Here is a 17,989-nt window from a genome sequence, read left to right on the forward strand (position 1 = left end):
CCCCAGAGCTCATAAAGGTTGCATGGGTTTTAAACCCATGCTGCTGACCTAACATGGGTTTTGCTGTCCCGCCAGTGCTCATCACTGCCTCTACATGATTGATGACCTTTCCCAAATCCTTTATCAGAAAAGCAAAAGACAGCATTTTATGAGTGGAGTTAATTTGTTGGCTTTCCTTTTTAGTTTTGACCGAATTGTTTTCAGGAACAAAGGCTTGCTTTTTTTTTTTTTTTTTTTTTTTTTTTTTTAAAGAAAAAATGTTTTTTTTTTTTTTTTTTTTTTTTTTTTTTTGTAAAAAATCATAAAGCAGCCTTTATGACAAGCACTATAAATCTGTCATTTTTTTCCCTTAAGTCTTAAGCGTATTTATAAGAGAATGGCTCAAGTTTTTTGCCAACTTTGCAATAAAAATTCTACTCACTGCTCCATTTCAAATCAAATAACTTGTTTTACTTGCCATGTATCATATATACGGTTACAAGTAAAGCAAAACTGAATGACTGTGTGCGTGTGTGTGTGTGTGTGTGTGTGTGTCCAGTATAGTTTGGACACTTTATCAGCCCTTTGATCAAAGTACCCTGACTAGTAGAGTAAGATCCATGAATAGCTAGATATTATCGAATGTTCTTGGAATACTTTGTTGATTCAAGTTTAATTACTACAAAATCCAGAAGATTTTACCTGTCTTCTAATACAAAGTTTTTAAAGCAAAAGATAGAGAATATCACTTTCCACCTTTTCAACGATTATTTGAGAAGCAAAGAATCCATGTTCACTTTAATAATCAGTTTCTGATAGTGAAAGAGAACTAATGATTTTTTTTTTTTTTAAAGAATTTGTCAGAGAGAGAGCACAAGCAGGCAGAGTGGCAAGCAGAGGCAGAAAGAGAAGCAGCTCCTCACTGAGCATGGAGCCTGATGCAGGACTCAATCCCAGGACCCTGGGATCATGACCCAAGCTAAAGGCAGTGGTTTACCGACTGAACCACCCAGGAGTCCCTGGACTAATGATTTTAAACTTCAGGGTCAAAAGATGATAGCGTGAACCTTGGTGTTAGCGCTGCTCCCACCCCAGAGCATTTTAAAACAACAGTGTAAGATTTTTCAAAAGGCACAAACCCATAAGAAGAAGAAGAAAAGGAATATAGATAGCTGCAACCAAATTTGGAAGTAGCAGAGAAGATGGAGAAAGATGAATTTAAAGAAGCAGAAGGGAAAGCTGACAGGGAACCGGATTTGCATCCGAAAGTCCCAGCAGCATCAGGAACTGGTGGAATGACGACCTTCCGGAAGTGAGAGTGATGGGAGAGCTGAGACATGAGGAATGGTTGAAAGTCCGTGAAAAATGAATTAGTCCCTTAGATGCCTTCTGCCAGCCAGCACATCCAGGCACATCTCCCCTCCACAGAAGAATGGAGTTTCATTCTCTGGAAAACAGGAAATGGAGGGGCTGTGTGTGGCCTGGGAGAGCACAGCTGAGGGCAGCTGTACTGCTCTCCAAAAACAGATGAGCAGGGCCGCCTGGGTGGCTCAGTTCTTAAAGAGTCTGCCTGGCTCAGGTCATGATCCCCGAATCCTGGGATTGAGCCCCCTCATCCGGCTGCCTGCTGTGCAGGAAGCCTGCTTCTCCCTGTCCCTCTCCCCCAGTTTGTATTCCCTCTCTGTCTGTCAAATAAATAAAACCTTTAAAAAAAAAAAAAAGTGTACATACTGAATGTTGAGACCGCTAGTCTTCTCCTCCATAAACTCAGAGAAGCAAGGTAGCCGGCTTAATACCCTCCAAGCCAAGAGGAAGAATCAGAGCCATCTGACCCAAAGAAACAGCCTGGCCTGAACTGTCCAGGGAAGATTAGAGTCCACAGACCCCTCTCAGATGCACCAAGCTTTCTAACAGCTTTGTAGGGCTGCCTCTTTCATGTGAACAGACAGCTAAGAAAAAGCAGACACCTGAGGGAAGAATCTGATATGCAAGTCTATCACCAGAAACAAAGAAGAAAAGCAGAAGCAGCACAGTCAGGAAGAAGAAAACTTTAAAAAAGAACAAGGCTTCATTAACGTCAGTACTAACCTAAGAGATTGTGTGAATGAATACTAGTCTAAAATAACATACCAAAAATAAATAAATAAATAACATAACATAACATAGTATAACATAACATACCAGGGTGGACAAAGAACTTAAGAACATGGCAGAAATTAAAATATTGGAAAATAAAGGTGAGAGAAAGTGCCGGAAATTAGAAGAAAACCACAAATAAGGAATCCAGGATAGAAAAGAAGTATGCAGGCTGAGTCCAAAGGATACAATATCCAATAATAGCCATTACAGAATGAAAGAGGAGAGAAAAGTGTGAGGGCTCCAAGGATGTAAGAGAGAAGGTTAAGAGATGAACTGAGGCATATTAAAAATGTAAAGGATTTATTTAAGTAAAAATAGATTCAAATCAGGCAGTGCCAAAGTGGAAGGAAATAGGAGGGCTCTATCCACAAGAGCCTGGGAGAAGACAGGTAGACAAAGTACAGACACAGAGAAAGGAAATTATTGATCATCTGTAACTTAAAGCCTAGTTGGCTGTTCGTGATTGGTTTTCCTTAGCATTTTGAATTTGTAACTTTGAGGCATTGACAGGCTTAGATTTTAGGTTGCTTCTATAGGCCATCGCGGCTTTACAGCCACCTTAGTCTAATGGCCTCCTTGTTTTAGTGTAACAGAAGTCAAGAGAAAATTTTCCAGGATCTGTGAGAAGGACGTTTCCAAGATCTATGGAGCAACCCTAGAAAGTAAACAGTCCAGACAAGTTGTAAACCTCTGCTAGAAACCCTGATATGATTTATCATACTAAGAGAAAATTTATATAGCTTGGGATCTGAGGAGTTGAATTCTTGATAAATATAAGAAAACTATCCAGAGACACCAAGGCAATTGACAACTAAAGGGAAAACATACCCTATGAAAAGGCAAGTAGTCATGGTATGCTACATGACTTATCTGTGAATACTGTTTATGTAGTCATACAGAGGAAAATACCAAATATCGATCTTATAAAAAATTCAGACCAAACTCTGATGGAAGAATGTGGGGAGCCCACAGGACAAGGCATGTATGTGAATATAGGGCTGGAATAGCATCTTTCATAACAGAAGGTAAATAATTAGCCCTGAAAAATAATTAAATATAACAGTTGTATGTTATTTAGCAATATAGCAGTAGCATCTGGAGAAGTAAGAAATGAAGGGCTGGTCTTGGAGAAATTGGACTCTTCAAGTTGTATGCATGTGTAATTTTGATATAAATGAGTAAAAGTAAATTTAAAAATATATAGTAGTTTTCTTGTGAGGATCAAGAATGTCCACCTATGAGCAGCATGAAAAAATCAGTCATTATGATATATACGAATGGGTACTTACGATTTAGGATACAATTTCTAGTGACATCATCTTCTTAGACAGCAAAATAGCCTTAAAAGACATGAAAGTGATGAGTTTAGAAAAAAAAAAAAACTTGTAGATGACTCAAAATGTAGATCTAGTAAGACAAAAAAAACTAACAGAGATAGAAGAGTTTGAATTAAAATTATTTTATGAACTATGACTAAGAAAAAGGCAGTATGTTAAATTTAACATGTATCCTATAACATGGGATTTGTGTCTTGTTCTTTCTCCTTTGTCAGCCTTTCAGTTCCATACATTTCACCAGTTTATATTGAGATTTCAAGAGGTTGTGAAACTGTTTTGTCTTTTTCAGAGCTCAGTAACCATGTGCTACCCTTCTTTGCTAGGCCACACACTTGACCCATTTAGGGTAACCTTCCAGCCATATGATGGTTTATATGGCCTTCCCAGCTATACTCACTTCGGAGAAGAGAGAGTTTCATGGCTAATAACTTCATAAGATTTAACCATCCCTGCCCCACCCTCCACTCCCACCATTTTATGCAACTTCTATGGGGTTTCATGGCTGGTGCTCAAAGCAGAGCTGCCTGACTTATAGTTAGTATCAATAAATATGTATTAAACAAACGATTCTGTGGAGAACTTCAATCAAATTTGAACCATTAAGCACTAGTGTATTCTCAAAGGGTCACAAATTCAGAAGCCCTCAGAGGTGAGGCAAGTCAGTGAATGAGATCCATCCATGGAGGACAGTGGCAAATGGGAAACTGGAGGCTCCATCCAAAGGGGGAGTTGGAAGTGTCCAGTGTTGCTGGATAATAATAACAGTAAACAATTATGTTATGCATTGCTTGTGCACTGGTCCCATCGCTTTAATGTAAATCTCAATCCTTGCCACAAAAACGCTGAGGTAAGCACTCTTACTATTCTTCATCACTATTTTCAGATCAACTCAGGTGCCTAAAAACTATGCACTCAAATGCCCATGGCTGACAAATGGTAGAGCCAGGATTTTGGACCCAAACATTATGGCTGTCAAGCTCTTCTACCATATTGCCTGTCCAGTTTTTTAAAACAAACTATACATGTGCATTAAATCTACTAATTTTCAAATGATGACAACTAACCTAATTTCTTGAAGCCCTACAAGTCAAGCAAAGCATGCTTGGTTTATGACTTCTTCTTGGGTAGTGGAGAATTAAAACATAGGTCCTGGGGTATGCAAACGATATCTGAGCCCTCAGAACCACATTTAACATGCCTGGTAGGCACGGGAGCCACAGTGCCAGGAGCTCATACAGATTTGGACCAACTTCTGGGTTTAACTTCATCACTCCAAGGGGCATCTACCCTGATGAGCTTCTCAAGCCTCAGGTATGATCTTGGTTAAAAGAGAAAGAGAAGAATCTAGCAAACGTGAGAATGGCCACCATATGTGTCCATATGCCATAATAAGTTTCAAACCTCTCTGTAAAGCTGGGTGGGTTTGTCCAAGAGACCCCAGTGCTATTTTCCTCTGTTGCAAAGATGACAGAGATGGGTTTGATGTATTTTGTTGCCTCTACTATTGTTTCATTTCAGACCATTTTGGTGGAACATGGATTTTATTAAAAACCAGGGGAAACATTGAGTGCTTTGTGATGGTTACTACAGCTTGGCAAAATAGAGTATAAAATCATTGGCAGATGCTAAAAAGTTGTATTTTGGGGTAATAACAAAGTTTTTGTCTTTGAGCCCTATGTCCAAAACGATTTGTAGTTGTAAAATTGACATGTATAAAAATGCTAAATATTTCTATTTCCCTAGAGGAATTATATCAAATCGAGTGGAGGTTTAAATTATGAATTAATTGTAGTGAATAGAATGTTTTGCATACTTTGCTAGAAGCTAAGAATAATGATTGAATCAAGTCCCATTAACATTTACTATGGGCTAATTTAGACAGTGGGTAAGATATTGGTTTATATATTTGCTTTTTCTTTCAATGTTATGTTGAAATATTAAACCATCTGTTCTTATGCATAAACATTTTCCTGGGATTCAGGTGGGATTATGGGATATGATATGGTTCTATGACTATAATGGGGTGATCAGCCTGTTTATAATAAAATCTTACTTTAGGGGCCTTTTAATGATCCTTAAAAGAAAATCACTACAGACTTCAAACTGGCAAAACATTTCCTCTTGGAGGCAAATTGTTTTTTTTTATAAATGTCAGTATGGGTTATTTTAATTATCAAACACCTAAATTAAATATACACTTTCTAGACAAGATGATATTTTTGTGCTGTGTGAACTATAGCTCATTTTCAGGATTAACTCTATAGTAGACACAAAACTAATTGCTTTTCATTCTCATCAAATAGAAATATCTGAGAAAAGTTATAAAACCAAAAACTGACCACTGTGCAGGATAACAGGATAATCTGTAAACTCAATAAAAGTTGAATGTTCACATTTAGAATATGAATATGTATAAAAATGTAATTAAGTCAAATATTGACTGCTGTCAATAAAATAAAATATTCATATTCCAGAACACTTCAGAGCTTTTTAGGTATGAATGTGTGAGCAAAATATTAAGATTTACAGTCTATCTAGCAACAGATTTCTTTCTGGGGGAAAAAGAACTTTAAATCACTGAATCTCATCCACTTTCCAATTCCATATACCTGAAGAAATACGGCATGGTCCCACAAAAGGTGATGTCTTCTCACCAAAAAGAAGTAAGGGAAGAAGTAGGAGAAGGGAGCACATATGGACACCACAAAAAAGAGCCCCCAGTCGCTTCTGATAGTCTCCTCTTTGGATACTCACCCTTCACCTTTCTTTTTGGAATCACAGGTTGAAATAGATTTAAACCCGATGGTCAGCTCTGTGATTGCTTTTTCCAATTACAAATTTAAAATGAATTTGCTTTCATTTTTAAGCTTATACATACTTTAACACATTTTTATATTAAGAAAATGTAATGTGCACATTTTCTAATTCGTTTGCTGGCATCTTTGCTTTGCATACAAAGCAAATATGTACTTGCATTAACCATTGCTATAAAATAGGTACTATACGGTGTGGGTGAATCATGGATATAAAGATTTTAACTTCATTATTACAGCACCATCTAGCAGAAAACCAGGAGATCCCCTTGTCATATCAGATATCAAGAAAGGAAGTGTGGCACACAGGTAAGGAAAATGAATTTTCTGGTTCATTCCAAGGCATTTCTTTTTCTCAGAGTAACTACCCACAACATGGGGCTTGAACTCACAACCGCAAGATCAAAAGTCACATGCTCTACTAAGACATTCCTTAATTAAAGTAGAGATGACACCCTTTCAACACTCAAGGCAGACCTTCTTAGTGTGGATCATGGTATTCTTAATGTTCTCCAGACAGCCACTGTTAAGCGATTGTATTCAACATTCCTCATGCAACGACTTTGTAGCTCTCCTCGTGTCAATTTATTTCTGTACCCACTGCAGACGACAGTCACCTTTTAGGGTCCTTCCTGAGTCTATCACACTCTCCTTCACTGATCATCTTCCAGCCTTCGTTTTCCAGCTGAAAAACTGGAAATGACCCAATTATAAGAAACACCCCATATGGAAATAGATCATTGCTTGTGGAAGAGCTTTTCTAGATGCCAGAATGTCCTCCGTAGCCAAGCTAGGTCCTTGAGCCTTGAACAACGTTTGTCTTCTGTTTGATCCATATACCATCAAAATCAGAGAGTCTCAAACTTTTGATTTCACAAATCAAAAATACTTATTTTAATGATTTGCTCACTTATTTTAGAGAGAGAGAGAGGACATGAGCAGGAGGGATAGAGGGAGAGAGAGAGAGAATCTCCAGCGCACGGGAGCAGAGCCTGACTCAGGGCCGGATCTCACAACCTGGAGATCATGACCTGAGTCTAAACCCTTAGGTTCCGAATCAGGCACTTGACCAACTGCACCACCCAGGTGCTCCTAGATCAAAAATATTTTCAAATCTTTGGGAATACTGATAAAAGACTATTAACTTTCTATTGTCCAATTAAGGACTTTTTTTTTAAAATATTCCATCCATTATCATAGTCATTTCATTAAAGTAATATTTTAATATTCAATAAGTAGAAAGGACACTGTATGAGTCTAGGTATATAGCTATAAGCTCAGATGCCACGATAGGGAGATTTATAAATATACTGGGACAAAGAAGTCTGCAGTGTGTGTCTGATGTAACAGTTGGGAGGTAGGCAGGCAATTCGAGACTGGGGAGGCAACTCTGTTATCCTCACCAGTTTGCTCCAGTCATTGCAATTTTCTAGCCACAGAAGGGAAGTGGGAGTGGTGCTGAGAGAGTCTGGGCTGTGCATCTTCAGGGAATGACCCAGAAGAAAAGCGAGGAGAACAGAGGCTGAAAGTAATTAGCAGTCTCTGTAGCAGACTTAATTCCTCAAGGATAGTTCTTACCAAAACATAACCTTCGGTGTACAAATATGTATGTGTGTACATATATATACACAAACAAACACATACACATTCTCATTATTTTTCTCATCTCGTGATGGACCTTAAAAATCTTCAACAGACCTGCAGAGGTCCAGTGCCAGTGTTAGACTCTCAAAGGCCCTGGGTTTCCTGGTCCAGGTGGAAATGGCAGGGACGCCAGGATTCAGACCCCCACGAAGTTAACCCACCATGACCCCCTCACTCTCCGAACTCTCTCCTAGTACCTGACAAGTAGTGCAACAGTGTGGAGAAGCATGAGAACACCCAGTGTCTGTACACCCTGCGCCATTACCTCCCTTCCTAGGAAAGTTTGAATTCCTGAGTGAAGCTTATATAGTGGTCCTGGACTAGTTCAAGAAACTAGTTTAAAAAAAATGTTGGGGACCTGGGTGGTTCAGTGGGTTAAGCCTCTGCCTTTGGCTCAGGTCATGATCTCGGGGTCCTGGGATCAAACCCCACATCAGGCTCTCTGCTCAGCAGGGAGCCTACTTCCCCCTCTCTCTCTGCCTGCCTCTCTGCCTACTTGTGATCTCTGTCTGTCAAATAAAATTTTTAAAAAATCTTAAAAAAATGTTTTTAATACTCTGAAATGTAATGTCATGGCAGCCATCCAAACTAAGACTAGAAAAAAGGGATTTGTTAATAAAATGCAATTTAAAAAGAGTTGAAGAACGTCTCTTCTCTAAAGACTGCCATAATACTACATTATTCTTAAACGACCCGGGTAAGTGCTCATTAATCATGCGTTGCTCTGCATTGGCTAACAGGACTGGCACCCTGGAACTCGGGGATAAATTACTTGCAATAGATAACATCCGACTGGACAACTGTTCAATGGAAGATGCTGTTCAGATCCTCCAGCAGTGTGAAGACCTGGTGAAGCTCAAAATCCGCAAAGACGAAGATAACTCAGGTACGGAAAGCTTCCTTAGTTGAGACTGATTTCTCTAACTGCCCATCTGTCGCAGATGTTAGATCTTGATGTTTCACACACGACCCCTGGCTAGTGACACTGCAGCAGTGTTTCACATAGTTTAAAGAGGGTCTTTAAATTGTGTGTTGAGAGTGTAGGATGAATTTTAAATAATGGTGCTTTTAATGATATAATTAAAGCATGATTATGGTTGTATCAAAATAATGTTCAAAAATGAAAATTAAATCATCATCCAGTACTACCCTGATACAATGGAACCAGTCATTTTTTTAGAGATTTTATTTATTTATTTGAGAGAGAGAGAAAGAGAATGAGCAGGGGGGGAAGGGCAGAGGGAGAGAGAGAAGCAGACTCCCTGCTGAGCAAAGAGCCTGATATAGGGCTCTATCCCAGGACCCCAAGATCATGACCTGAGCTGAAGTTAGTCACTTTACCGACTGAGCCACCCAGGCACCCCAGAACCAGTCACTTTCTAGTTGATATTTATATTACATAATTATAGCCATAGTGCACATTTTAACTTTATAAGGACATTACCACTTTCCAAACGCTTAATACCGAACATTTTTTATTTACTGCCTGTAACTTATTTATCATTTTTCTCTTCTTTCTTGGATTGCTTCCAATTGTTTCACTATTGCAGATAGTGTAATCATGGACATCATTATGTATGGATATCTCTTTTTTTTTTTTTAAGATTTTTATTTATTTATTTGACAGACAGACCACAACTAAGCAAAGAGGCAGGCAGAGAAAGATAAGAGGAAGCAAGCTCCCTACCGAGCAGAGAGCCTGATGCAGGGCTCGATCCCAGAACCCCGGGATCATGACCCGAGCCAAAGGCAGAGGCCCCAACCCACTGAGTCTCCCAGGCGCCCCTATGTATGGATATCTTTAATCAACTTTTCTTCTTCTTCTGAATTATTTCCTTAGGAAATATTTTTAGAAGTAGAATTGCTGAGTATGAATAAAAAGGAACTTCTCAGGATTTCTGACAAGTCTTGTACCATGTTGCTTTCTAAAAGTGCCATATCCATTTGTGGGGTTTCCAGTAATGGATGAATATAGAGGGGCAGGGCTTCTCAAACTTTCTTAGGCCTCAGAATCACCTGAAAAGCTTGTTAAAACACAGTTCCTCGCCACTACCCCCAGATGAGGCCTGAGATTCTGAATTTCTAACAGATTTCCTGATGATACTACTGTGGTCCAAGAAACACAATGTGAGCAGCCCAGCAGTAGATAATATTATAATCTATCTGATTACAATAAAAACCTAGAGGTAATTGGAAAAAGTCCATAATTGAAAGATGCAGCTAATGTGGGGAATTACAGAAATTGATAGATATGGATAGCATGAACATTTAATTTAATATTTTGCCAATATTATGCATGAAGCCAACTTCTTTGCTGTGAATTTCATCCTGCTGGTTATAGTTACAAGCCTTTTTACTTGTTTGTTGGCCCAAACCTTATATATAATATACAGTTTGTATTTCCCAGTTTTTATTGTTTTATTTTAATACAGTGAAAATTTAAAGAATTTAAAGTAATCTGAATGTTCACTCCAGTTAGGTTTTTATTTGCCCAATGTTTTCAACTTTGCTCTCTACAGAATTGGTAGATTTTTGCCTAATGATTCTCCTTATTGATTTTTCCAAAGCATTTGATTTTGTTTCCATAGAACCATTATTCTCCTGTTTCGTAGGTTATGTAAGAGTCATTAAATTACATAGTTACAAAAACTAGTAAAACTGACATAATCAGGCTTTGGAATAAACAAAATTGACTCTAAATTTTTAAGCTTGCAATTCAATTGTTAGCAGACACAGAGGTGCACAGAGGTACTAGAAAGAAAGACCTATTATTCTGAGGTATTCAGTGGCATTGGTAGGTATATTTTACAAAGAAGATAAAGAACCACAATTAATCCAGTAATGGCTAAAGAGAGATTGGTTAAGAGAACTTCTACTGTGTATAACTTAATTCCCACTGATGACGAATTATTGTCAATGTTCTGGAATCTTCTATAATTAAGCCATCTAGATCTAAAGTTTATGGTCATGTCAGGCCATGTGTTTTTGATTCCTGCTCAACGTCAAAACAAGTTGGTAGTTGCATCCGTTGGTACAGCTGGTAAGGATGATTGTATCCAAATGTATTTTATAACCAACGCTTAAAAATTTCCACTCATTATTTCTCAAGCAACTGATCTTCTGTACCAGCATTTGCATTCTTCTCCTTACAAGCATGCTTCAATTGCACTTTCTTTGGGGGATTTATTTCGAAAAAGGATAAAGCCTCAAGCATCAATCTGGGTTCTGTCCTAGTGAAGAGGCAAAGCTCTGTGGAGAAACCCATTTTGCATGATCTGCCAAACTACGCAGATCTCAGCTACCTTTCGTGCAGAACAAAAGAGCCAAGCCGGAGGTGCCCACAGTTGGCCATTCTCCCAGTACTGAAGCCAGGCTCTGCAGATATGTCAGGTGGAAGGAGTTCAGAAACAATAACCGAGCTCTTGGAGAGTCCAGTCCTGCTTCAATTGCTTCTTCCTTTCAGCTTATTTTTTCCCCTGTAGACCTTTCCCTCTACAATCCCGATGCCTAATCCTATGGTAATTCTCTTGCTTATTAAGTTTTTTTTTTTTTAATCTCTAGGAGGTGCTATTTTTAAAATCCTAAATCCTTCCATTGAAAACCATGCACCTACCCAAAATAAGACTAATATATAGGGGTGAGATTCATACTTACCCAAACCAGATTTCCTTAAATTGATATATGAAAATAATATACTCATGCAGACATGTTTTTATAACAGAGCACTATTTGAAAATTACCATCTGATCATTGATTTGGAAGAATTTGAGTGTTTCTCTATCCTCTTCCAAATGAGAATATAAGTATAATTTGGGTAACTGAATTCTCTTTTATTCAGAGCAGAGCAAGGAGTGGGGGAGGAAATTATTCAAAATGAATGCATTCAAGGCAGCTCTACCACATTTGAGCTATGTGAGTTTGGGAAAGTTACTTAACCAGTCTGAGATCCAGCTCCATTTCCAGTCATGTACACATAGTAATGCCCACCTTAGGGAGCAGCTGTAACTTACTAATATAAATGTTTACTAGCACAGTTCGCATGCAATACGTGGAAACTCTTTTTATTACTAATACATCCTAAAAAAGCCTTTCCCCACCATTGTTCTTATCCTTCATCAAGATTTAAATGAATGGTAAATAACCATTAATAATTACAACAGTCACTGATTTTGGAAGTTTGATACTGTGCTTCATCTGAAATTAAACTGATGATTTGAATTATTACCATCCTTTGTCTCTATACTTTATTTTATTTTATTTTTTAATATTTTATTTATTTATTTGACAGCGATCACAAGTAGGCAGAGAGGCAGGTATAGAGGAGGAAGCAGGTTCCCCGCAGAGCAAAGAGCCCAATGTGGGGCTCTATCCCAGGACCCTGGGATCATGACCTGAGCTGAAGGCAGAGGCTTTAACCCACTGAGCCACCCAGGCGCCCCTGTCTCAATATTTTAAAATGGCAATACTCAGTATATAGTCTTCACTCCCTAAAATGTTGTTCATACTGATATAGGATTTTCTGTACTCCAGGAGTTTTCCAGTTCTTTCCTTAATCATCTGGCCCTCTCCATCTTGTTTCTCTTATCACTTACAGAAACTTGATAAGCATACTCAGTATAACTTCGTTTCCTAAGCTAGCAATACTGCAATTGGTTTAATAGATGCTACTTCAGAACATGAGCTCATCTTCCAGTCATACTAATGGCGTTGTTCTGCCTTGATCCTTACCCGAGGAAATGGTAGAACCACTCTCCAAAGTTGTTAAAGTCTTTGTTTTTCATTCGGTCATGCCACCAGCATTTATTTGGTTCTCTGAGGTGTTAGGGTCAACCAGGTCTTAGATGAGAAAAGATATAATCCCTGCCCCCAAGTCAAGTCACCACCTTATATGAGATACAGAAGAAAATAAGAAATATGATGAATGTTCTAGGTATAAGCACAAAATGTTAAGAGAATGTAGAGGCATCCATTTGAGCCGGGGGAGCTAAGGAGATGCTTCTGTCAACCTTGGTCTTGAAAGCATTTGGAAATGTGTTAGAATTAACCAGAAGAGAATGGGCCAAAGCAGATCAGAGAGCACGCACATCCTAGTAGCAGATGTAGCTGAGGCAAAAATTATGTGTAAGGACTTCGTAGAAGGTGAGTAGGAAGATACACTGAAGCCAGATCATTACAGTCCTAAACCGTGTTAAGAAATTTGAACTTCACTCCAGAAGCCAATGGGAGCCATTAAAAGACGTCAAGCAGGGAGTGAGGCCAAAGTGTTTGGTCAGTGATGACTGGTTGCGGTCGGTTACTGGAGAAGGAGGCATTCAAGAGTCAGAATCCACTCTGTTTCTAGCCTTGGCTTATGGAGCAGTAGGATGAAATGAATAAGAACACGAACTGGCTTCACAGCCAACAAGCTGGGAAATGGGAAAATGAAATTCTCGTCCATAAATGTCCATTTAATGACTACTTCACATGGCTGTTTGAAGGACCAAAGGAGGTAATATATTTAAGCACTCAGCGATAATGTTTGGCACCTAATAAGGCCCAGTGAATCCAAAATGCTAACTGCCATTATTAGGGTGCTTTTAAAATTAATTTTAGCTTTATTTACTTTCCAAATCTTTTGGAATTATAGGGATTTGCCCCCCACCTCTATACCCCCCAATATTCAGTGACGATTCTGCCTTCAGGAGCTTTTGCATTTGTAATCTTTCATTACCATAGGAAGACAAGTCAAGTAAAGCCAGATGGTTCTTGTCTGGGTCTGAGGCTCCAGAACAAGGCTATTACCCAAACCCAAAGATGGGTCCCAAAGATGCAAATAACCCTCTTGACATAAAATCTATTGTTTTTCTTTGATTGCTTCTAGATCCAATGTAAATGAAGAGGGAGATATTGGACAGCTAAGAAGTAGCCTGAGGCAAAAACAGTCGAGAATTTGGGGACTTGTAGAAAGAAGTAGAGGGGCCTTCCAAGCCTGTCACCAAAAATTCCTACGGACCTCTCTCCTTTGTATGACTGCCTTTGTGCCAATCAAATACATAGCTGCTAATGATTTCTCTCTTGATTTAGAGCACCTTGCTTCTAATATAGAGCATGTTTTAGAGACTCTAAATTCAGCATTTTACCTGCATTGGCTCTAATTTGTGCAGAGAAACATTTACAGGCTGCAATTTGTCCCATCCAAAGCAAATTACCATTACACATTTTCAAATAGAGTCTTAGGCATGTCTAGCCTTAGTACCAGTTCAATCTGCCCTTCAAAGATTTCAGCTTTTGAATTTTTTTTTTCAGTTCATCATTGCTAAGCTAGCTGAACAATTTACCCCAGCTCCCCACCCCCTAAATCTAGGTTGAAGTAGCAGAAAGACCTCATTGTAAGCAAGCAAGAATGATCCTATCTGTGTTAGGGGCAATAGTAGGGATGGTTTTGGCAAAAGGCTGTCTCCAAAAAAAGAACGTATGATATTTAAAATAAGAAAGAAAGAAAAAGAAAATAAGAAAAAAAGGAAAGGAAAGGGAGAGAGAGAGAGGAAGGAAGGAAGGAAGGAAAAGAAAGGTTATCTTCTTCTCTCTCTCTCTCTCTCTCTTTTCTCTCTTTTTTTCTCTCTCTCTCTTTTTTTTTTTTTTTAATGCTTGATCTCAAAGTAATGGTTTCAAAGTCTAGTCAGAATCACCCAGAAGGCTTGTTAAAACATGGGTGACTGGGCCCCTCCCCTAGTGTCAAGGGTTCCTACAGGTCTGAGTGAAGCTGAGAATGTGTATTTCCAACACGTACTTAGGTAATGCTGAAGTTCCTGGTCCCAAGACTACACTTTGAGAAGCACTGTCACAAAGCAGCCTAACTTGGAGAGTAATAAATAATAATAATAATAATAATAAATAATCAGTAACATAAAGAAATTCAAATTCTCTTCTTAGACACTCAGCAACTCCTTGGAACTCTGTTGGCACACTGTTGTGACACGGCCAGATAGAAAGACCACACCGTAGTGGGAAGCTATAAAGGCGCTCTTCTAAATGGTTGATCCTCTCAGGCCTGTCCCCCAAGAAATGTAGCCGGACTGCGTAAAATGAAGTCCATCGCTTTTAGTTGAAGTGAACTTTGATTGACCTGCACATGTATGCATTCCAAAGGCTCGCTCCCAAATCCAAGCCTCCTATTGGTCCACATAAGCAGCTGCCATTATGGATTCAAGCCAGATAGCGTTCATTTTGTTAAACAGGCAGCACTCAAGAAGCCCGAAAATAACATTGCAGATAAGTAATGCTGCAATTTTGCATCTGTTCTGTGGTCCCATTAATTTTCTTAACTAGAGCTGAGCAGAGCAAACAAGTAGGCTGGCCCCTTTTCATGTCTTTCACTAAGAGTTGTAAACCTTCTGTTGTGATACAAAAGCTTCTTATAATATCATTAACATCTGTTTGGGCTCATTTTGAAACGTAGTGGTGATCCTGCGTTTTTTCTGTCTCAGAAAGTTTTTGTTCTGGTTAAACACCAGTTGCTTCTTTCTAAGCTGGAGCAGCTTCAGGGGGAGAGGGTCTTGGAGTGCTTCCACCCCCAAAATGGTGTGAGCATACAGGGAAGTTATCACCCTCCTAAGCTGTATGCCCTCCCACTGCCAGTTGGGCTAATGCCCGAGAAGGCAGATGGAGTTGGAAGTGCAGCCTGAAGCTGACTCAGATGCTCTTGGCCTTGTGGAGGGAGAGTGCTTTAGCATAGCTGGTTCCCAAAGTGGCAGCCCAGGTCCGAGTGTCCGTCTTTGAGCGAGCCATATTGGGTGTGCATCACCTTGCAGGAGGGAACCAGACCTCAGAGGAGCAAGGAGGGTGACTCGCAAAGCTCAGAGACCTCCTCCCTTGGAACTGGGACTCGGGCTAACAACCCTCCTGTACCCCCTCTCTCATTTATCCACACATTTACCAAAATCTCCGTGGTGCCAGCATTGCTCTGGGGACATGAAGAGAAAATGTCTGTTGTAAGGTGATCCTGTTCCAATGAAGGAGACAAGTAGAGAAATCATTCAAACATAGAGTGAAAAGTAGAACAGCCATTAGAACAGGCACTAGAACAGGCATTCTTGTGGGGCAAAGAAAGATTGGTTCTCCAGAAGCAAAGAATCCTAGATATTATGTGACAATGGTTTGTCGCTCTTCAGAGCTCGACCCTACCTGACTGGATCTATCCCTTCATATTTAATCTCTCTTGTTAGGGGGAATTTAAGTTTCATTTCATTTTCCTCCTTGGCGAGGGGAACAAGACTTTGTTTCATTTCATTGCCCCCCTTGGCGAGGGGAACAAAAACAAGAATTAAGAGAGGTTGAGAACACTGGAAGAATACGCAGGAGAAAGATATTTGTGCATAGGGAGTAACGCATGCGAGGCTAGCCATGTGAGAAAAGTGCTTTTTAAGGGACTGCAGCGGTTCGGTAAGGAGAGAAGGTAGGAGATTGGACTGCGGGACAGAGGACGGCCGGGCCTCTGGAGACACAGAGGCTCCAGCTCAGCTCATGCAAAGAGGCTGTATTTTATTCTTAAAAAATTGGGAACTACTGAAAATCTTCAAGTAAGAGAGCAAGCTATTCAGATTTATGCTTTAGAAGTATTCTGGGAGGAAAAGAGAAGGAATTGTATATTGCCGGGCACTGGTGAAAATGGGTGGCGGGGGTGAGAGTACAAATAGGAGGGGCAAAGGCTGGGGCCCCACCAGGAAAACAAATTAGGAAGAAATTGTTGCTGTGAAAAACAGGGCAGAGCCGGTGGCGGGGGGGGGGGGGGGGGGGGCTCTTCTAGAGCCAGTGGCAGTGGGAAGCTCTGGGAACCTTGCCTGGTGGGCAGATGGACCGGGAGGGTCTGGATGAGACTGGGTATACAGCCACCACCATCATCTATGAAAGAAAGGATGCCAAGCTAATTAAGTAAGCCATTTACTCAAGGCATCCTCTAGGGTTTTCTAAGGGAATTAATATCTTTTATTTTTTAAAGTTTATTTGTTTGAGCAATGTCTACATTCAAGGTAGGGCTTGAACTCAGGACCCCGAGATCAAAAGGCACATCATGCTCCTCCAATTGAGCCAGCCAGGTACCCCAATGTTTTCTCTTTAAAAAACAATTATATTAGGGATACTTCCAAGTATATTTTTTAAAGTAGAGAAAAATGGTGTTAAGGAACCATCATACATCACCTCACTTCAACAGTTATTAACTTAGGCTCCATCTTGCTTCAGCTCTGTTCCCAGCCTAACTGTCCCACCCCACCTACACACTGAATTATATGGAAGAAATTCCAGACATATCATTCCATCTTGTAAATATTACTGTATCCCTAAATGCTACTTTTTAAAGGATTTCTACAATACATAACTCCATATCATCATGGTTCAAAATATTATCAGTAATTCTTGATTTCACCTAATATTTATTCATCGTGCCATTTCCGGATTTTCATTTACATACATAGTTAGGTAGCAGATGGATAGAGATGGATGGATAGATAAATAGATGATAGATTATTTTATAAAGTTGATTTTAATTTGGGTCTGAAAAGATCTACTCATTGCTTTTGGTTTTAATGTCCCTTAAATTTTCCCTGATTTTTGGTTCTAATAATTTGTTTATTGAAGAAATCAGAAATCAGTTTCTATTCCTGTCATAATTTTTTTAAAGATTTTATTTATTTATTTGACAGAGAGAGGGAAAGCGCACAAGCAGGGAGAGCAGCAGGCAGAGGGAGAGGGAGAAGCAGCCTCCCCACTGAGCAGAGAGCCTGACATGGGGCTCCATCCCAGGACCCTGGGACCATAACCTGAGCCAAAGGCAGATGCTTAACCAACTGAGCCACCCAGAGGCCCCTGTCATAATTTAAACACAGCATCACTTCCTGTTTCCATCACAATGTTCTAACAGGAGTGTGTCCTTCCTCACTAAAATACTGCCATTTAAAAATTGTTATTTATTTTTTTTTATTTGTATCCCCATCGCTATTTAAACTCATTGAGTGCCTTAAGAATTGCCATCTTGTTGGGACGCCTGAGTGGCTCAGTTGGTAGGACAACTGCCTTCGGCTCAGGTCATGATCCCGGAGT

At 39.6% G+C, this 17,989-nt stretch overlaps 1 protein-coding gene across 5 annotated transcripts in view; it reads left to right on the forward strand.

Annotated features, from left to right (window-relative positions):
* Nucleotides 1-17,989, forward strand: part of GRIP1 (glutamate receptor interacting protein 1) — a 672,623-nt gene that overhangs the window by 611,329 nt on the left and 43,305 nt on the right. For all 5 annotated transcript variants that reach the window (XM_059402529.1, XM_059402524.1, XM_059402527.1 and 2 more), the window contains 2 exons: nucleotides 6,508-6,577; nucleotides 8,653-8,798. In XM_059402529.1, the coding sequence (XP_059258512.1) occupies nucleotides 6,508-6,577; nucleotides 8,653-8,798 (216 nt within the window). The remainder of the gene's footprint in view (nucleotides 1-6,507; nucleotides 6,578-8,652; nucleotides 8,799-17,989) is intronic.

This window comes from Mustela nigripes, chromosome 6 (assembly GCF_022355385.1).
Source record: "Mustela nigripes isolate SB6536 chromosome 6, MUSNIG.SB6536, whole genome shotgun sequence".
NCBI classification, from domain to species: Eukaryota; Metazoa; Chordata; class Mammalia; order Carnivora; family Mustelidae; genus Mustela; species Mustela nigripes.